The sequence below is a fragment of the Malania oleifera genome, chromosome 7 (genome assembly GCF_029873635.1).
Source record: "Malania oleifera isolate guangnan ecotype guangnan chromosome 7, ASM2987363v1, whole genome shotgun sequence".
NCBI lineage: Eukaryota > Viridiplantae > Streptophyta > Magnoliopsida > Santalales > Ximeniaceae > Malania > Malania oleifera.
The window spans coordinates 26,069,786-26,091,881 of NC_080423.1; the positions used below are offsets into that span (position 1 = coordinate 26,069,786).

The 22,096-nt window shown below is 37.3% G+C and overlaps 1 protein-coding gene across 2 annotated transcripts in view; it reads left to right on the forward strand.

Moving 5' to 3' along the window:
- Nucleotides 1-21,514, forward strand: part of LOC131160508 (uncharacterized) — a 49,501-nt gene extending 27,987 nt beyond the window's left edge. The window contains exons 4-13 of one of the 2 annotated variants that reach the window (XM_058116274.1): nucleotides 4,203-4,389; nucleotides 4,468-4,723; nucleotides 4,997-5,030; nucleotides 8,639-9,507; nucleotides 9,794-9,842; nucleotides 9,930-10,055; nucleotides 20,199-20,303; nucleotides 20,446-20,537; nucleotides 20,621-20,774; nucleotides 20,931-21,514. In XM_058116274.1, the coding sequence (XP_057972257.1) occupies nucleotides 4,203-4,389; nucleotides 4,468-4,723; nucleotides 4,997-5,030; nucleotides 8,639-9,507; nucleotides 9,794-9,842; nucleotides 9,930-10,055; nucleotides 20,199-20,303; nucleotides 20,446-20,537; nucleotides 20,621-20,774; nucleotides 20,931-21,194 (2,136 nt within the window). In that variant the 3' untranslated portion in view covers nucleotides 21,195-21,514. Of the gene's footprint in view, nucleotides 1-4,202; nucleotides 4,724-4,996; nucleotides 5,031-8,638; nucleotides 9,508-9,793; nucleotides 9,843-9,929; nucleotides 10,056-20,198; nucleotides 20,304-20,445; nucleotides 20,538-20,620; nucleotides 20,775-20,930 lie in introns of both variants that reach the window. The other variant, XM_058116273.1, reaches the window with a different exon arrangement.
- The last annotated feature ends 582 nt before the right edge of the window (nucleotides 21,515-22,096 follow it).

Below are 22,096 nucleotides of genomic sequence, written 5' to 3' on the forward strand. Positions count from 1 at the left end.
TTGGATCCATTATGCAAGGTAAAGGGAAAATTGAAGAAGATGTAGACATGTAGTACATAGAATTAAGGCAGGTTGGGTGAAATGAAGGAGTGCATTAAGTGTGTTGTGTGATCTTAGAATACCCTTAAATTAAAAGAAAAGTTTTATTAGACAGCTACAAGGCCAACTATGCTTTATGGTTTAGAATGTTGGGCAACAAAGAAAAATGTACAAAAAATGAAAGTTGTTGAGATGCACATGATAAGGTGGATGAGTGATTTAACATTAAAAGATAAAGTAAGAAATAAGCATATACGCAATAATTTAGGCGTAGCACCCGTTGAAAACAAGATAAGGGAGGAGCAGCTTAGATGGTTTGGGCATTTGAAACGCAGGCCTAGTAGAGCACTTGTGAGGAGGAGTTAGATAGTTATTGTTTCTAGCATGAAAAGGGGTAGGGCTAGGCCTAAAATAACTTGGAATGAGGTAGTGTAGAAGATTTAATAGCCCTTAACTTAATAGAGGAAAATGCTTTGGATCGCGTGAATCATCGGAAAAGGATTCATATAGCCAACCCCACCTAGTGGAACTTAAGGCTTCTTCTTGTTGTTGTTGTAAAGGAAAAAATATCCTATCCTTTATGAATTTACAAACACCAACTCCATAAGCTCAGGTCATCTCTTTAGAGGCCCAATCATTATGGTGTGTAGACAATACTTAGAGGTGATGACTTCCCTCTGGAAATAATTGTTCTCCTACATCCATTTCCTACTTATTGGAAGTAGCAATTGAACTAAAGAGAGGAAAGGGAGACATAAAATAGACTAGGAGGCTTGATAAGGTGCCTTTGATGAGGTTAAGTCATCCCCATTTGAGGTGATTCCTTTACCAATCATCGAGTTTCCTCTCAAGTCTTTCAAAAAGTAGGTCCTAATCAAAACCCATTATCTGTCTAAATGGGGGATTTATCCTTGTAAAGAGCACTCTATTTGACCTCTCCATCTATTATATGTCCCACTTCCCTATCCCTTGCTTAGGTGCCAAGGTTAGAGTGAATTGAAAGGAGACTCTAGTTTATTTATTGTTTTTTTTTTTTTTTTTTGTTTTTTGGGGAGGGTGGGGGGGTGGTGTGGTGGGGAAGGGGATTTAAGTACCGTTGTAAAAAGGGAAGTTATCAAACAACCTCTCAGTTGTGGAGGTTTAGGGTTGACCCCATCTTCCAATAAAGCTCTCCCTTGAAAACAACTTTGGAAATTCGTCAAGAAGAAAGATGATCTTTGGATGGAAGTAATTGCTTCAAAGTATGGGCTTTTGCATTATGATTGGACCACTAAAGCCGGGAGAGGGTCATATGGTGTTAGAGTTTGGAAATTCATTAGAAAAGGTTGGGTGGATTTTTTTTCCCCCTTCAACTTCTGAGTGGGGGAATGGGGATAGTATTTTCTTCTGGTATAAAATATAGTGTGGTCAATCTCTCCTAAGTACCAAATTTCCTTCTATCTTTAGTTTGGCTCGTGACAAGGACTCTCATTAGTAATCATCTCCAAATTTCAGACCAAGGGAATATTGAGAACATTTGTTTCATTAGGAATGCTTTAGATCAAGAAATGGAGCAACTTACTTTTTTTTTTTAATTGCTTACACAAAATGCACTCTGTAAAACCATAAATGATCCCAAGCAGACCTTGGAAAGTTACGACATGTTCATTGTTAGATCCTTCTGTAGGAGACGCGAACTATGGATAACTTTCCTTTGAAGCTCATTTGGAAGACGGCAGCCCCTACTAGAGTTGCTTTGTTTGTGTGGGAAGGAACTCATGGTAAAATTCTTACTGTGGACAACCTTTAGAAAAAGGGGGCTACCCTTGTCAATAGGTATTTCTTGTGCTTAGAAAGTGTGAAAACTAGTGATCATGTCCTCTTGCAATGTGCCCTATGGGGCTTGGCCATTTCCTCAATTAGACTTTAGTGGGTTTTTTCTAGAACAGTGAAGCATTATGGGTGTGGAAAGTAATTTGTGCTAGTAAGGAGAGGGAAAAGGTCTTGTCCCTTATTCCCCTTGCCATATCTTTTGATTGGTGTGGAGGGAAAGAAGTGAGAGAGCGTTTGAAGGAATTGCAACACGCCTGCATGTTTTTAAAGACCATGTAACCACTTTTGTTACTGGGTGGAATAGTGGTTTGTCTTTAGTTGACTCACTTGTAAATCTTGGGTTTCCTTGAAAGCAGTTTAGTGTGTTGATGTTTGTCATGGGTGGCATCCCCTTAATGACCTTTAATGAATCTCTGTTTTGCTTGTAAAAAGAAATGATAGGGTCCCAAACTCCTTTATCTTTAAAGTCTCTAACATACACTAACAGTACCACCTCTTCCCCCCCCGGGTGGGTGCCTCCACGAATGTGCTGATTCTTACTAGAATACCCAAGTTCACCTTCAAGCCTGAAACAGCTTTAAAACCTGAGGAGAATGAACCTGGGTTTGAGTATTTGCTGAGGTCATCTTCGTGAAAAATGATGGTGTCATTTGCAAAGAGAAGATGTGCAAGTTCCAGTTTTCTACTTATCTTTCTGATATCAAGCCCTTTGAGGAGGCTTCCTCTGGTAGCTTTATTAATCAAGAAGCTCAAACACGTCCAGAACCATGGTAAACAATAAGGGGGAGAAGAGAAGGGGGGGGGGGGGGGGAGGGGTGAGAAGATTATAATGAGTATGAATGTATGATAAAAAAGGGCAGCCCGGTGCACAAAGCTCCTGCATATGCGGGGTCCGGGGAAGGGGTGGATAATGATACCAAAATTATTTCTTTTTATTAATATTCACAAGAAATGCATTAAATAACAATTTGTATGAACACTGTTTCGTTAAGAGAAAAATTATTTTGAAAATATTAGTAATTTGATATTTCTTTTGTATATTTTCTAGCTTCAGCCATTTCTTTTTCTCTAGTTTTTGTCATGTTCTAGTTGTAAGTACATTTACTCAGTCATAAAAGGTTATATATTATAATTCTAAAGTTTTGGTTATATTTTTACACTATAACTTGTTGGTCAAAGACTCTAACTTTATTAGATTTGACTACTTTAACAAATAAAATAACTTATTTAATTTTTTGCATTATTTCTATGTTTTATTTGTCAGATAGATTAATGGAGTGTACAATGTATTTTGTTTCATTATTGATTTATCACATGTATGATGAATGAAAAGTGAGAAAATATATAATTTTTCTATCAATAGCGGCTTAAAAAAATGTAAAATTTATTGTCGTTATTAACAATGATAATCAGTTGAACTAAAGGATCCACAATGTACTAAAATTCATGTCAAGAACAGTTAAGAGCCTGACATTCATTAACAATGATAGATTTACAACAAAGAATTTCTTAACAATTAGTTTAGTTGGAGATAATTGGAGAGGAGAAAAGAAACTTATAGGAGAGAAGAGGAGAGATGAGAAAAGAAACCAGTTTCTCTCCTCATTGCATGGTTTAATTAGAGAGAGAGAGTGGAGAGAAACATGGGCCAAGAAATAAAAAAATCAATTTTCATTTACAAGAATATCTCTCCATACAGCTATTATTTTATAACCAAGAGTGTTGTGGTCTTTCTGAGTAGTTTCTCTCCATTCCTCTTTGATTTGGGGGAGACAAAAGTGGCTCTATTTCTCATTCTTCTCTTTCCACATCTTTTCTCTTCTCTCCATCTTATGTGAATCAAATGAGAGAAGTAGGGAGAGAGATTTTTCACTAAGAAGACCTAAAGTTATTTCTTTGTTCATAAGAAGTACTGTGTTTGTTGTGTGGCCAACATACAACTATCAAGTTGAACATAGAAATTTATAAGATTGCAGGAAGATACAGCTAACGATATATTTCAAAGAGAACTTAAGATGTTGTATGTGGTTACTAGTTTCAGATTGTGAAAATATTTCAAGAACGTGACTCAACTAAAATAGTACAATAACCTTGGGAGGGTAAAAAGAGTTAAATACATGAGCTATTTGTTCTTTAGTTGATAGTATAGGTTTTGCATTGCATGATGCCTTTACTCTTTTAGAATTTTTACATTTCACTTCCATCTTGTGCTCCCTTGTGTGCAGGACCTTGATTATCTGCTGAACTGCTTTCTACTCTTATGAGCTGTTATATATTATAATGCCATTCTGATATTGTTAATCAGCATTAAATAATCTCCCTCTCAAAATATAAAAGGAATGTTTATGCAGGGTGTTCTCTCTTTCCATTCAGCTTGTTTCACTACCGAAGGGAAGAGCCGAAGATTGTTACCAGAACAAAGTCATGCTGACATACCTCTTGAAGGAATCATTTCTGAAGTTCCGAACTGTAAAAAGTCTGTAGATTCAGATGCAATTGGTCCATGCTTGCAAAATGTCCTTTCCATCAAAGATGTGGGTAAGCTTGGGGTTCCTAATTTTCAAGGGAATCAAGTAAATTCATGTATTTGCTCAAACCAGACTGCTTCTAATGAAGTTAATGCTGATACTATTGGAGTGGAGGAAGACACTGTCAATGTTGGCACTTCGCTGCAGTCAATTCTTCCAAAGATTCCTGCCAAAATAGAGGTTGAGTCTTGCAACAACATGGTGAGTTCATTGGGAGATGGTATTTTTGGCCCTGCTGGTTCTGATTTGCAAGCTGTTAAGTTTGGAAATGGGATTACTAATGACCTTGTGAACGAACTTGATCATGTTATACTGAAAGAACGGCGAAGGATGCTGCTATCAAGGTGCTTTTCTCTCTTTGATGAATTTGTATTTATTTCAAGTGGTGGACCATTCTGTTAAAATCATGTATGCATGGGCAATGTGTGTCGTGGCTTGCATGGGTGCAGTCATATTATAGTTAAACGTTCTGCAGGTTTGTTTAATCTAAGGGAGCATTATCTGCATATTAAAGCATGCCTCTGTTATTAATTTTTCTGCACTTGTGCTGCCAATTTTTGTAAATTTTTGCAAGGGACTGAAACTGTTGAATCTCATTTCTCTTTATTGCATTGCAGGAAATTGTTGGGAACAGTGAAACCAACTCTGGAGGTAAAGCAGTGTCTTGTATTTGTTGGGCTACATTATAATATGCAGAGCACTCTATGTACATGTGTGAAAAGGGTATTGTTGAAAAAATTGCAATGACTGGAGAACCTACTGGATGGGTAGGTCTCCTTTTCTATTAATAAAATATTCTATGTACGGTAAATAACATGCTAATCTGTAACACTACCCTTCAAGGTGGAGCTTATAATTATATGCTCCTAGCTTGTTACAGATGATTTTAGCATCCGGCTGGAAGCACTTATAAAAAGTACTTATAGCATTTATCACTTAAATAAGCATTTTAATAAAAAAGTTGTGTTGGGCTTGTATTGCAACAAGTACTTATTGCAAAATGTTCTTTTCCAAAATGTCTTTTTTGAGAATTGTTTAAGTGAATTTTGAGAAACAATCTAAGATAGCTTTTTGGTTACATATAAGTGACACTATTCGTATGCGGGGTCAATTTAGTAAATATAAGAAAATTTAATGGCTATTTTGTAATTTTAAAAATATATTAAAAGATAACCATATATTATTTTATGATGTATTATAACATATTAAATATTGATGAAACATAATTCAATTTTAGAATGAAGAAGAAAAACAATCTATTAAACTAAAATAATATTAAAAAACTAAAAATACTAATTTAATTAATAATGTTATTTAACATAAATTAATATGATAATAAGATGTTATAAATATACATTAAAAACAAGATTATCGTTAATTAAAAAAATAATATTTTATTATTTTGACTTAATAAAAATATTTAAATGTTAACTAAAAATAACAATTAACATAATTATTAATTAAATTGTTAATTAAAAATGTTTAATTTTTAATTTAAAATTTTTTAGAAAATAATCATATATTATTTTACTATGTATTATAACATGTTAAAGAGAGATAACCATAACATTCCAAAGTTCATTGTACCCATGATCTTTGATGCAACTCCTGATTGTTTTGTATAGGCTTAGGTTCAAGATTTCTAGCAATATTCTCAAATTGGATCATTTCTTCTGTATGAACTTCAAGTTAAATTTTATAGCCAAATATAACTTAAATTCACACACCTAGAAAGTGTAGCTCTCAACAAAAAAGCCACAAAAGGGTGACCTTTGATACAAATGCGTTGGCCTCATTGTATAATGCATTTGCCTTTTTGGAGTTTGGTATTTTAGATCATGCCTTGAAGCCTTTTGCACATGCCTTGTGTTGAGGCATGCCTTTATTAACACTTTAATAACATTGATCATCCCTTGATTAAACAAAATAATTTTTTAAAATGATTTTTAGCTTGTTTTTCCCTACATGTTTTTCTCATTCCATGTGTCTTCCTTAAGTCCTTCCACTTTGAACCAATGATTGTTGCTTTTTTGAATTTGATGTTTTTATTGAGGTTAAGTTTGAGTGAATTTTCATTTTTTCTTTATGGTTTTAGTTGTTACTAAAAAAAAAAAGGGCAGTTCGGTGCACAAAGCTCTCGCATATGCTGGGTCCGGGAAAGGGGCCGACTACAATGGATCTATAGTACGCAACCTTGCCTTGCGTTTTTGCAAGAGGCTGTTTCCACGCCTCGAACTTGTGACCTCCAGATCACATGGCGACAACCTTACCGTTGCACTTGTGCTCCCCTTCAGTTTTAGGTGTTACTTTTAGTCTAAAATATGCAGCCAGTTGGTCCGAGCATCTTGATCAAAAAGCCCTTTCTTCATGGATGGAAATCTAGTCTAATGGTTTTGCTTGTGGTTCTTTTAGTGCGAGTCTTGAGGAACAAAGGTTCCATTTACAATGTCAAAGAATAATAAATAATGAACAAGGTTTGTACGAAAAAATATCCTTCCATTATTCCTGGACCCATTCTATATCAAGTAGTTTTTATTTTTCTTGTTGGAATAATCAAGCATAAATCAAATATACAAATGTATTAAAATTGAAGTTAGAAATATTTCAGTTGAAAAGCTGTCTCAACTTTCAACTTTTATTTGTATTCCTCAGAAGTCCCATTTCCTCTTACTAAAAATTGGAGACAGGAACCATTTGTGTCCATCTTAGAGTTAGAAGGCAGATCCAAGGGAAACTCCTTCCGATTTCTGGTTGAATTGAGCTGGTTGAGTGACTGCCTTCATGTGTTATGGGCCTTAAAAATTATATTACAATTTTGTGCATCTGCATTTCAATATGTTTTTCATTTTAATTTTATGCATGAAGGTGCTGCGCGGAGGAAAGGCCATTATTTCCACTTCTCCTTCTGTGATGTTTTTGTGTATGAGAATTTATTTTATCAGCTGTCTAGTTGCAATAGCACTTTCTTTTGGTGTATGATGCTTGGTTTAGATGCCTATTTTTTTGATTAAAATTAGAAGGCAGTGAATGAAGTTCCTTAAGAAAACAAGGAATTACATGATTCTGGGCAATGGTGCTTTTCTACCTCTCCAATTTTTATGTTTATCGTTCTAGACACCATGAATTACATATCTGGACCTTCAATGATTAATGAGCAGCATAAATTTGGCTGGCACCCCTTGGTGCCCTTATATAATTTTCTACTTATTAAAAAAATTAATTAAAAAGTTACTAGGGAGCACAAATTCATACCATGAATATGAATAAATTTCTCGAAATGTGAGCTTACCAAAAGAATCTTGGTAAATGCTGGAAATATGCCCCAGTTTAAACTTGAGAAATGTCATGAATTTGAGTCTTTGGCAAGTAAAGCTGTCAAAGCCAATTGCAATGGTGGTTATGTGGCTTTCTGTATTTCACAATGAACTGGATTTTTAAAATGGGGTCTGAAAGCATTGTTGACTTGTAGTTATTCGAGAGTTGATGGCATTCTGGTTCGACGAAGGTCAACATCCAGATTGCTAAAAGTAGCGACCCAAATTTGTGAGAGAAGAACTCTGCAAAGCATGCAATGGTGAGATAGGTGGGCTCAAAGCCTGCGGCAATGATGAGAGGAAGGTTTTGAAGCCTGAAATGGGGAGAGGAGGGCTGCCTGCTGCAGGGTGAGACTCTGGTGAGGGTTTCATGTGACTTGGCAATGATTTCCTTCTGTGCAGTGGATGGAGACTCCATTAGGGTTTCCTACTGCATAATGCTGGGTCGATTCTAGTGCATGGAGAGCTAGCTGTTTGACCGAGAAGTATCCCCACCACCTTTTCTTGTGTGGAGAGAATGACTGACCAAGAAGTTTACCCCTCCACACCCCTTTTCTTTGTGCGGATTATTATTGAAAATTAACATATTAATTTTGTTAAAAGATATAAATTAATTTACTAATTAATTGTTTTTTATTTATATATATATCATATAATTAACAGTAATGGGATGTTTTTCTATACCCTATATTGCATTCTCAGTAAATCATTCAAAACTCACCCCGCATTCCAGTTGACTGTTTGCTAAGTGAGATGCCCTTTTCGTCCTTTCCTGGTCCTTCTCTTTTCTGTTTGCCCCTTTGATGTTGGAAATTATAATTTAAGCAAATTGTGTTCTTTTTCCTGTTTATTGCTTTCTGTATAATTGTATAATGCACGTAAGGGTTATTATTAAAAGTTCTTCAATATATTGTTAGGTGTTGACTGCTTACTTTATACATGCAGGGAGATTCTGAAAAGTTATCTAGCTGTGTTATCGAAGATTATGCTGGTTTAATAGCAGGGGAAAGTCATTCTAATAATGGGGGATCTTCAGTGGCTGGAAATCAGGTTTTCTGCATTTCAGAAGGGAGTGCTTATGATCATTGCAGAACTTCAAGGTTTGGTTCATTAAACAGTGTTACAGCTGGTAGAATCCATCAATGTTCACCTTCTGTTTGTGTTTGTCAAGGGATTGAATCAGTTAGATCAAGAAATCACATGGTGATTCAAGAAAGTGACAGGATGTGCTCATCCGAGTCAAGTTTCACTCAAGTCAAGTCATGTGGCTTACAGGATTTTATACCTGCTGCCTCGGATAGTACTCTTACTTCAGCTTTGTCAACCTCTGTAAAAGTTAAGAATGAACCCTTGGATAACAGTGATTTACCTGGCACCGATATGAAGAATGTTGGTGATTTCTATGGCGTAGATAAGAATGCTGTTGGTGATTTGTCTGTGCCTGCTTTTCCAGATGGTATTTTTAGCTCACCTTTGTTATCCTCTATAAAAGTGAAGGACGATTTGTTGGATGATAATGATTTGCACAGCCCAGACAAGAATGCTGTGGACAATTTCTTATTTGGTGATTCATTAATAGTAAAGAGTGAACTGCAAATCCCTGACGAAACTCTTGGAGATCAGGTAGACCATATACCTTTGCAAGATCGGATTAAGTCTCTGATGTCAGGAGAGGTTCCTAATTTGAATACATCCAGTAACCTGGAATGCTTGCCAAACATTGTTCCTTCTGTCCTTGGGAGCAATCCTGTTGTGCCGGAATCTGCTAAACCAGTTAGAATTAGGCGCTCACAGAAAAGGAAGAAGACTTCTACGTAAACTCTCTTCTGAATGTGTCTCTCTCTGTGTGTGGTTTGTGTCTGTACGTGTGTATGTCATACATGTGTGCGTCTTTCAGTGTGTGTACATGTGCATATATATATATATATATATGTATATGTATATGTATATGTATATGTATATATTATATGTGCATATTGACATACATGTGTTGGCATGCATGTAATGTGTGTATGGATGTATTTATGTGTTTTTAAATTTTCTTTTTGCCAGCTACTGCTAGTCTTAGGGTTTTTCTTTTTTCTGATAAATATACTGCAGGGATTCTGTTGAAACAGCATTGGAGGAAGATGCTCCTGGACTCCTTCAGGTAACACATGTTAATGTTGCGTGGACATGTATGGTTGAACTCTTTATATGAAATTGGGTTAAGTTCAATGAAAATGTCAACATGCAGGCATTAGTTGACAAAGGGGTGTTGGTGGATGAGATTAAGCTTTATGGGGAAACGGTGAATGATGATGCCTTGGATGATTCATTCAGTGAGGATAGCTTTGCAGAGCTTGAATCTATTATTTCAAAGGTTTGCAACAGATCTGCACTTGTTTGGTTTTTGGAATCCCATTTCTTATTTTGTTAAACTCTTCAAATATTTTGCTTTAGGAGTAAATATCAATATAGATTCTGTGCGCAAAGTAACAGCAGAATATGGTAGAAGTAAAAGAAAGAACAACTTAAAATATTGTGTTGGATTATTTGCTGATGGGGAAAAATGGCCAGGCATTTTTGGGATCTTGGCAATGTGGGAACCTTTTCCTTGAGAGTTTATGGTTCAAATTGAATTATGTTAATAGCCTTCATGTTCTTGGTCCATGGTCCTTATTTAGTATCTTAGTATTTTTGCTATCTTTTCGAGGATCAGAAGACTTATCTGAATTTGCTTTAGGAGAAAGCTACTTTTCCTGCTTCTTTCTAGGTTCATTCTTTTGGCAATTATGTGGGGTTATCACTTATCCCTGCTGGTTCTTCAAAGGGATTGGAAGGCAGCATTATTGTAATTTTCTTTTGCAGAGGATGCCTCATCCTCCATCTCTTGTACTGTTTTTGTCTTTAATGGATTTTTTAGCATCTAAAAAAGGTTTTATTTGTGAAGTTTAAATAAACAGTAAAAGGACCACATTGAATTTGAGAAAATAGCCCTAGTAATCTAGCTTCTTACTTTAGTTGCTTTGGTTTTTTATTATTATTTTTAATTAATCTAATTTTATTTGCAAAGTTTGAATAATTTTTTTGAAAGAAAAATAATATTTTATTAGAATAAGAAAGAGAATGTACAATGAAGAGGACATGAAAATGAAATGCACATACAAAAATGAAAGACGAAAATAAAATACAATCAGCTTAATAAAGCCTTCCAATCAAGCTTATCTTCAAACAAGTACCTTAAAACAATCTGGACTAAAAGCCGCAAAATGGTGCTGAATACCATATGGTGTCCCTATGCAAAGGTAAATACATATTCTTTCTGGAGAAGATATGCGCACTTTGCTCCAATCAAACCCGACAAAACAGCAAATATAACACTCTTCTGTGAACTACCGGCATCCTTACTCTTCCTGAATCTGTAAAATAGTCCTTCCACCATAATTTGACATACCCAAACCTTACCATATGAACCAAAAATAATCTATTCCATGTGCCCCAATTAAATGGACAGTGCAAAAATAAAAGATAAAGTCTCTGAATTGCTACAACACAAAAACACACATTGGGAACAATGCCTAGCCTCCTACTCTTTAGCATATTTTTGCTGCTAGCTCTATTAAGGTTTTCCAACCAAACAAACACTAATCTTAGAAGGGGCTTTGGTCTCCCAAACACAACAATGAAGGGGTAGAAGAAAAAAGTGACCTGATAAGGTGACAAAAGAAGGATTTATTTTTTGGGGGATGGAAAAAGAAATTCATTTGTGTTTAGGAAAGAGAATTACATAGAAAGGAGGATAAAATATCTTCCTAATGCAAAAGTAGGCAAAAAAACAACAACAATAACAACAACAAGCTTTAAGTCCCACTAGGTGCGTTCGACTACATGAATCCTTTTTCGCCAATTCACATGATCGAGGGCATTTTGCTCAACTAGCATAAGAGCTATTAAATCTTTCCTTACTATCTCATTGCATGTTATTTTAAGTCTATCCCTACCCCTTATAATATCAAGAATATCTAGCTTAACCCTACTCATTGGTGCACCATTTGGCTTGCATTGAAATTCCTAAATCATCTAAGCCACCCCTCCCTTATGGGCCTTATCTTAACTTCTACAGGTGCTATGGTTAACTTATTGCGAATATGTCCGTTCCTTAATTTATCCTTTAATTTTATACCACTCATCGACCTTAACATTCACATTTCTGCTACTTTTACTTTTTGGATATGTTGTTTCTTAGTTGGCCAACATTCTAATCCATAGAGCATGGCTGGTATTTTAGCCATCCTATAGAACTTTATTTTTAATTTTAAGGGTATTCTATGATCACACAACATGCCTGAAGCACTCCTCCATTTTACCCCATATGCCTTAACTCTATGTATTACATCTTGTTCAATTTCTCCTTCCGATTGCATAATAGATGCAAGAAATCGAAATCTATTAGTGATATTAATTTCTTGATTATCAAGTTTAATATTATTTCCAATATTCCTCCTTACATGGCCGAAATTACATTTCATATATTCTGTCGTATTTTTACTCATCTTAAAACCTATAGACTCTAAAGCTGTTTACTCTAGTTCTAACCTAGATTCTACTCCACTCCTACTCTTTCAATCAAAACAATATCATTTACAAACAACATACACCATGGGATCTTGTTTTGGATATTTCAAGTGCGTTCATCAATCCCTAAAGTGAAAAGATAAAGTTTGCTACTACTCAATTTGTGCTGAAAGTGCGTTCTCCTTTCATATTATTTCATTTTATTACATTATAACAAATGGTGGGAAGATATAGTCTTTGTTGTGTTTGTTGGAGGGCTGTTGTCTTTCCATTATGGAGAATGTGCGGAAGTAGGTGTTGGATTCGTAAGTTTGACTTGATTAAAACCTCAATTTTTTGGTTCCTCTCTCTCTCTCTCTCTCTCTCTCTCTCTCTCTCCCCATCATGTGAGGCGATGAAAGGAAGACGATCTTCATCAAGAGAAAGTTCCTCAACCTAGTGCTTGATTGCAAGCTTGTTGAAATTCTTAGATTCACATAATATCAAGGTAGGAGGATCTCCATCTTTTAGGAGGTGGAGGAAATTGCGTGGCTCCTTGCTACCGTGGAAGATTTTTGGAGTCGTGACAAGGAGAGGAAGTTATTCGCTTTGCGATTGCATTGTAGGAGGACTGAGGAAAAAATCTGCTTCAACTCAAGGAGAATAGTTCCGGCAAGATCTTTCCCCTAATAGTGATCAACGCTGGTGGACGGAGGTACATGGCCTTCCCAAAGGGGGTTCGATTCGAAGTATTGGAGCCAAAATTTTACCACTATGGCTGAGCTAGGAAACGAATAATTCCTAATTAGAGGTCAAGCCCAAAGTCTTTGTCGAAGACGGCAACGTCCTTAAATTGAATAGTACCAGTTAAAAATCAGGTCAATATCAAAGCAGCAACATCGTCAACTCATTTGGAATTTGTGTGCCCTTGCCCTCATTTTGGTTGCATCATCTACCTCTCTCTCAAGAAGTTGTAGAAGATGGAGCTGAAGAAGGAGAGTGAAGACATGCGATCCTTCACACATGTCGCTCGATAAGAGTGCAATGTCTCCAAGGCTCTAAACAACCTTATTTTTGAATGTTCTTGGCTAGGATTTTTTGGCCCAATTTCTCTGTTGGCTTCAAGGAATTAGGGGCAGGCCTTTGTTTCGGCCCCTCTAGCCTTAGCCCAAGTAACTTTCTTTCAAGCTCTCACGATTTCAACCCTTTCCTCCTGCACCACATTAGCAGTCCAATGCTTTCACCCCCTTCTCTTCTTGTGAAGGCCCAACTTGTGTTGAGGAATCTCAGATGTGCTTTGGAGCTTTTGTACCACAATAGATTCATATTGAGTCATCTGATAAGGCTGGTGGGCAATTCAATGTGGGGTCCTTGAAGTCCTTGGATGAGGAGGATGTACTGGCACTAATTTCTACTTCCTTCCCAGACTTGAAGAGCTTGCAGGCTGCCCATGCTCTCCTTTGTTTAAAGGAGCTTAAAGGGCTAAATATTGGCAGCAGCACCAGCTTCAACAAGCCGGTGCCTGACTGGGCTCTTTGCTTAATGTAGTAATTAATTATGCTACTGGAGTATCTTATGAAGGTTTGGGGACAAAGCAATGTGTTGATTTGAAGAAATACAGAAGAAGAGAATAGAGGGTAGAATCACTCGTAAAAAATCTCGAAGTAGAAGCCAAAAGAAGGGTGCAAATAGAGAAGAGATTGGATGCTCTTTAAATTAGTAAATTAGGATAATGTTGGAGGTAATCCGGATCTGGTGGAGGCAGGAAGCAGCCAGGTTATTGATATGAAGCTATGGTGAGGAAATTGATTTCATGGAATGTAAGGGGCCTTAATGGCAAGGCTAAGAGGGGTAGTTGGGTCTTGGTAATTTGGTTTCTAAAAGCACCTCACTTTTAGCTAAATGGTCATTGTGTTTCCTCTTAGAAGATACTACCCTGTGGCATAGAGTCATAAGAAGTAAGTTTGGGTTGGATGAGAATGGGTGGGATGCCAACGCTAGTTTGAGGTGTTCTTTGGGGAGTTTGTGGAGGTCTATTTCTCAAATATATTCTCTCTTCACTCCTCACACTAAATTTGAGGTGGGAAAAAAGGTTCTCAGATTCATTTCTGAAAAGACTCATGGCTTGGGAATGCTTCTTTTCCACTTCTTTTCCTTGTATTTTTAGATTGTGCTCTGAGTTGAATAGAGTTATTTCTTTCTTTGTTGGCAATTTAAGTAGCTCTTCTTGGAATCTCCACTTCAGGAGACCTCTAAATGATAGGGAGATGGAGTTATCATCCTTGTTGTCCTTATTGAATTACTGCAACCTGTCTTTGGATAGGGATGTTTGTCCTTTTGGTCTTTGCATCATTTGATGATGTTTACTTGCAAGTCATTCTTTAATGTCTTGATCCTCCAACTCTTCTTTTCCTCTCTATCCTTTTATTTGGAAGTTTAAAGTTTCCCCAAAAATCAAAGCTTTTACATGATTGGTTGTGCTTAACAAAATTGATACCAATAGCTTGCTGCAGATAGGAGACTTTTGAAGGCTCTCTCTTTTGGTGTTTGCGTGCTCTGTTATAGAAATTCCTAGACAGCACCCCATCTTTTGCATTGCGTTTTTTCGTGGAGGATTTGTAACAAACCGTCTGGCAAAATGGAAGCAAGTTGGGTTTCTCCTCCTGTGGTTGAAGATTTGTTAGCCACCTCATTTGCAAGTTCTGGAAGAAGGAAGGTTAGGACAGCTTTGTGGAAGTTCCTTGATAGCACCCCATCTTTTGCATTGCGGTTTTTCTTGGAGGATTTGGATCAAACTGTTCGGTATAATGGAAGCAAGTTGGGTTTGTCCTTCTTTGGCAGAAGATTTGTTAGCCATCTCCTTCGGAAGTTTTGGAAGAAGGATGGAAGGTTAGGACAGCTTTGTGGAAGTGTGGCATCTTTGCAGTCTTACGGGGTCTATGGATGGAGCGTAATGCACCGATATATTTTGGGAAGAAGTTAAATTGGAAACTGGTGTGGGAAAAGATTCAGTACATGGCTTCTCTATGGTGTGACTGTGTAGGTATCTTTAGGGGAGCTAGTTTTCTGCTGGATTTACAAAGGGATTGAAGGAACTTACTGGTTTAATGTTTCTTCCTTTTTGTTATTCTTAATTCATTTTTCTGGTTTGTCCTAGATTATTATGGGGAGATATCTTATTCACCCTCCTTGTAAACTCTTTCCCCATTAATGAATTTTCTTTTGCTATTAAAAAAATGACAAGGCTAAGAGGGCTGTAATTTGGTCTTTTCTTGAAGATTGTAAAGGAGATATTATTATATTTTTCTTTTATGAAACTAAGGTGAAAGAACTGTATGGTCTGCACCTATGGGGGATCAAGATCTACAAGTGGATTGCTATTGGAGTTGTTGGTAATGTAGGAGGAATTCTCATATGTGGAATGATAATCTGGTGGAAATGATGGACCATTCTCTCATGCTTTCTTGGTTTCATGCTTGTTTGGAAACTTGGAAGACAACTTTGTCTAGGTCTTCTAGGCATTTTTGTGGAATGAGCTATTGGAAGTTGGAGGTAAATGGACGCCCCTCGGGTGATTGGAGAAGATTTTAACTTGGTTTTATATTCACATGAAAGGGGCAGGAGAACCTCAGAGATAACTAGCATGTAGGAGTTCCGTGACTTCATAAATAGTTGTTCCATCATTGACCTTCGCCTCACTGGTGGATTTTTTACGTGCCAAATTTTGATTCCCTCGTACTCGAGAGTTGACATTCTTAATTTCCAGAGACAGTAAACAGCAGTTCTCTAAAGTTACCCAGCTATTGCTCCCAAGACCCATCTCGGACCACCTTCCCATTTTTCTTGGCACGTGAGGAATTAAGTGGGGGCCAACTCCTTTCTGTTTTGAGAATATGTGGCTCAAGTATGACAGATTTGACGATTAGGTCAAGCAATGGTGGCTTGAGCTGCATTTTGAAGGGAAAGCAAGCTTTGTGGTTCCTTAAAATTGAAGGATCTGAAAAAGAAACTGAAATGGTGGAACATAAATACTTTTGGCAACATAAACTTGAGAAAGCATGTGATCCTCAATAGCATTAAGGAACTGGATGAAAAAGAGCTTAGATAGTGCCTCAGTGTTTAGAGTAGCTCAAGGAGATCCGCACTCTGAAAAGATCTTGCTGAAGTCATCAAAATGGAAGACATCGTTTGGGGGAAAAATTTCATGGGCTCTTTGGTTGAAAGAGGGGGATGGGAATACTAGTTTCTTCCACCAAACTACTAATGCCCGCCAAAGGTTTTTCAATGTGTTAACACAAGTTGAAGACGAGGGGGAGATTCTAGTTGATGAAGGGGATAGCAAAAGGATCATTTGCAGCTTTTTACAGAAACCTTTATATCAAGCAAGACACATGGCATTATTTTCAGAAACTTGTGCCTTTCCACTGTGCAGTGGCTTGAAAGGTCCTTTGAAGAAGAGGAAATTTTTCGATCTCTCAAGGGCTGCAATTGTGATAAAAAGTTCCTAGACTTAGGAGCTTTACTTTGCATTTTTTCCAACTCAACAGGATATAATCTGTGTTTTTGAAGATTTTCCCTGAACAGATAAATTTGTGAATAGTATCAACTCAACTTTTGTCTCTTTGATTCTCAAGAAATAGGTAGCTTGCTACATAAAAAATTTCTGCCCTATTTGCCTGGTTGGTGGCTTGTATAAGCTCCTTTCCAAAGTCTTTGCAGCAAGGCTTAAAATCACAATGTCGAAAGTAATCAGGAAACACCACCATGCCTCTCTAGCAGGTAGGAAATTCATGGATGCATCCTTGATCACCAATGAAGTTGTGGATGTCTATATTAAGGAAAGGAAAAGAGGAGCAGTTCACAAGCTGCACATGGAGAAGGCATTTGACCATGTGAGTTGGAATTTTCTGCAGTATATTCTCAGAAGAATAGGTTTTGGGGAACTCTGGTGTAGCTAGATCCATTGTTTTTTTGCATCATTCTTAGTGCTCATTAATGGCTACCCTACAGAATTTTTTCGTTCATCTCGAGGTTTGAAGCAAGCGGGCCCTTTCTCCCCCTTATTGTTTATCATGGTTATGGAAGTATTGAGCCTTATGATAAATAGAGCCAATGAAGGTGGTCTTCTCAAGGAGCGTAGCATTAGAAAGAACAATGGAAATCCGGTCATATCTCATTTGTAGATGATACTATCATTTCTTGTGAGGATTGTCTGAGCAAAGTCTCAATCTCAGGTGCATTTACCTTGGGTTCGAAATGATTTTAAGCTTGAAAATGGATCCTGACAAAATTGAAATTATTCTAGTGGGAACTTGCAAATATGAGCCTCTACTTGCAGTTCTTTTTAGTGTGCAAGCTGGGGCCTTTTCCTATTACCTATCTTAATCTCCCTTTGTGAGCCAAGTTTGAAGATAAGGGAGTTTGGGACCCCATAGTTGAAGATTTGAAAGAAAACTCATTGGTTGGAAAAAGAGACTAATTGCCAAAAGGTTGAAGACTCACTTATTCAAAGCACTTTGCCCAACTGCCCAGTCTATTTGATGTCTCTTTTTCCCTATCCCTATAATAGTGAGGAAGGTATTCAAAGAGATTTCTTTGGGGCGAACATGGATGAGGGTTTTCAATATCATCTAGTTAAACCCGACCAGGGGGGTTAGTAGGCAAACAACTTATGCAAAAAGGAGGTTAGGTCTAATAAAATCTCTTCCCACAGTCAATAAGGCCATCCTGGGGAAATTACTATGGAGATTCAAGAAGGAGAACACCATTTTTAGAGGAAAGTCATTGCTATTTGTAACGCTCTTGGGCCTAACTCCGGTGAGGTGTTGTCCGCTTTGGCCAACTAGCCTCATGGGTTTGTAATATAAAAGGCGTCTCCCTTAGTTGGAGCCTAATCCTCCTATAAGCCCAAGATCTCCCTAGTACACATTCGATGTGGGACCGTGATAGATTTTCCCGTCCAATCTTTAACGTTCTCGTTAGTGTGATTTTCCTAGTACACATCTGATGTGAGTTCGTGATAGACTCTCCCGTCCGATTTTTTACATCCTTGTCATCGTGATCTCTCTAGTACACATCCGAGGTGAGACCGCGATAGACCCTCTCGTCCGATCTCTGACGTTTCCGTCAAAGTGACTTACACCTCTGTATAGGATCCACTCACATGATAGTACCCCTAAGATAGATCCACTCACATGATAGTACCCCAAGGGTGGATCCACTCACATGATAATACCCCTAAGGACGCTCTAATACCAAATGTAACAGCCCCGGGCCCAACCTTGGTGAGGAATTGTTCGCTATGACCCACTGGCTTCACCAGTTTGTCCTATAAAAGGTGCCACCCTTATTTGGAGCCTAAACCCTCCTTATAAGCCCAAGATCTCCCTAGTATGCATTCGATGTGGGACTGTGACATTATTAAATGCAGTCTACGTCATAATGGATGGGCCTTAAAGGAGATGAATGGATCTGTTTGTGTTGGTATTTGGAAATTCATTAGGTGAGGATGGGATAAACTCTTCTCGCATTCTTTATAGTTTTTAAAGTGGGGAATGTGGAGAATGTGTTCTTTTGGCTTGGTATCTGGTGCGTAGAGTCCCTGGTTTGCATTAATACCCTTATATCTTGGGGTTGGCCTATGACAAAGATGCCCTTATTAGCTGGCACCTTGAGCTCACTGATCATGGGATGTTTTGGAATGTTCCCTGGTCAGGAATGTCTTTGATTGGAGATAATCTGGTAGAATAAATCTACCGCTAGAACACAACCAATGTGCTGAAGTGGACCTTGGATAAAGATGGCAACTTTACAATCAGATCCTATTGAGAAAATCTCATCTCTCCAGCAGAAAACAACCGCAAATTTCCTTGGAAACTCATTTGGAAAACTATAGCCTCCACAAGAGTTGCTTTTCTTCACGCAGGAGGCAAATCTCAGGAATATTCTCACCGTTAACAACCTCCAGAAAAGGGGCTTGCCTCTCGTTAATAGGTTATTTTTATGTTGGAGCATGCTGAATCACTTGAGCGCATTCTCTTGCACTGCTCCTGGACTATTAAGTTACTGGAAGCATTTCCCTGATCAAGCAAAAGTGGGTCATTGCTAAAACTGTGGAGGGTAAGAGGCTTGGAAAGATATTCAGTCCAGTATGATAGAGGGTAGGCTCTTTCCCTTAACCCCTATGCCATTTTTTGGTTGGCATGGAGGGAAAGAAACAGGAGAGGTTTTGAAGGATTGTTTGCCCATTCTTTTAATCAAAGATTGTTGGATAACTATTTATATCTAGTTGACATGGTGGGCTGGTTCTGAAGAATATTAATTTAATCCCTGATTTCTTTGACATCCTCCAGTGAGGATTGTTTTTGGATTTTTTGTTGTCTTTCATTGTAATTGGGTGGCATCCCCTTGATGCCTTTTAATAAACTTTTTTTGCTGATAGAAAAAAAATTAGTGGGAAATTTCACAACTTATGCCCAATTTACTCAGCAACATTAGTCTAATTTACTTGTCTGGTTATTGATGAATTGTGTTCATATTCATATTTTTAAGTTGAAGAATTGAAATTTTCGAGTGGATTTTACATGAAATAACTCTTAGTTGTAATAATTACTGTTAGCATTGGTTCTAACTGATAATGGCTACAATTGATGGTAAGGATCCTTACTGCTTCCATGTTGATTTTTCTTTTTTTTTTAAAATTTAAATTTGGTTTTCCATCTTACATCTAACTTTTAAATGGGTTGTCTTTCAGTGTAATCAGTGTTTGAGCAGGACATTGTTTTTGGTTAACTGTTGTGTTTAACCGTATGTGTTAATGAACTTTCAGTTCGAAGTAAAAAGTAGTGATTGCATTTTGGGTATATTTTTCTCTTATTCTGATGTCATTGCTTTTTGAGGCATGCGTTGCATTGGATATTTTTCTTCATATGGTTTCTGGTGTTGAAATGATCTAAATGTTTGGGAACAGATATTTTCTCAGCGCCACTCATTATTAAAGTTCACTCCTATACGCAGCGCAAAGTTTGCGAAAGCTAGTTATTGTTTGGCTTGTCTAATTTCCTTGGTGGAACAGGTAAGAAGTTCTGTGATCATCATGATGGTTCACAGTTGCATTTTTTTTCCCCTTTTGTGTCCATTTATTTTCTTGAAAAGCAGATTTCATGTTACTTTTATCATCCTTTATTTATATCTTTATTGTTAATATTTTTTTATAGACACGATATCTACAGTTCAGAAAGTGGCCTGTTGAGTGGGGATGGTGCCGAGACCTTCAATCATTTATATTTGTATTTAAAAGACATAACAGGTGCATTATTAGTTGCAGTCTTCAATCCTTGGTCTTCTTGTTGTACTGAATGATGGGGTCCTTCCATCTTTGCTTGAATGCAGAATAGTGTTGGAACGCCCAGAATATGGCTATGCAACATATTTTTTTGAGCTAGTGGATTCCTTACCCATTGGCTGGCAAATTATGCGGTTGGTGACTGCCATGAAGCTCACTCACTGTAGCAGAGTTACCCTAATTGAGAACAAAGCTCTTACGGTAACAAGTCCTTCAATGCCTGCTTCTGCTGGCTTTTCCCAATTGAGTTTAATTGGCTAGGGCGCTCACTCAATTTTCTCAAATATCTTTCGATTTTATGAGAGCATGTTTTTTGATGGATTTTGGATCTCATGCCTTGATATCTTTGCTATCAAGGTTGGAGAAGACTTGACTGAAGGTGAAGCGAAGGTGTTGATGGAGTATGGTTGGGTGCCAAATAGTGGCTTAGCAACAATGCTTAACTACTGCGATAGAGTTGTTCATGACTGGAAGAAAGAGAACAGCTCAGAGTGGAGGTCAAAAATCGGGAAGTTGTTGATGAATGGTTATAATGGTGGGACTGTTGTCTCAACTGATATCCCAAAGAAGGTTATGGAAATCAGCGGCAGCGTGAGCCCTCAAATAAAGATGGAGCTTTAATTTGAGATTAGAGGTCAGAAAACTTTGTTGATGATTGTTGCAAAAGAAAAAGCATTGGAAGTCTTCTGGTCCTGTGGGCATTAGGGTGTAGTTATGAAGGTGATACCAATGTCCAATACCACCCTCAATACCTTCCTGTTCATAATATACCTACTGTTCAATTGCTTGTAGGCAGGATGTCAAGTTCATGTTTATGATGTTAGCTTAGGGAATTTGGTAAAGCTGAATGTAAAGAATTCTGTCAGTTAAGCTGAATGTAAAGAATTCTGTCAGTTAAGTACCAAAATTTATTGTTTCTACTCGATTTTGATTTGTCCTCACTCATTTTTTTTTTTATCTGATAAATTTTTTCTTTTAATTTCATTTGCTGGATAATAATTTGCATTTTGAGTCTGGTTACCACTCCAAAAATATATGCTGGGTGCTTCAATTTTTGTCAGTTTAGGTGTAGTGATCCATGAGCTTTTTATTTTCAGGGTTCCTCCAATTTAGGCGCCTTAAAGAACTATAATAGACACTAGAGAGGAGTTGCCTTTTATTGGACTCGTAAATGATACGACTAATGGTAACTTGGTCTTTGACCCAGTGGTCTTGGTCCTCCAATGGGAGGTTCAGGGGTTAAATTCCCTTGAACAGGATTCCTCCCAGGGGAGGGACTTTTGGGGGGTGATTTGTTTTGTCTTTACTATTCCGAAAAAAGAGAAAAAAAGAAAAGGAAAGAAATGATATAACTAATGGGTTATCTAAATGAGCTAGTTAACAAACGTGACTTAAATATGAATTAGATAAGGCTTGACTCTTGCAGTTTTCAAGTTTTAAATCCAAGTTTGAGATTTACTCATTTCAGTGAATGAATTTGAATGAGTAATTATTGAATTAATTCCGAGCAATTTAATTGTAAA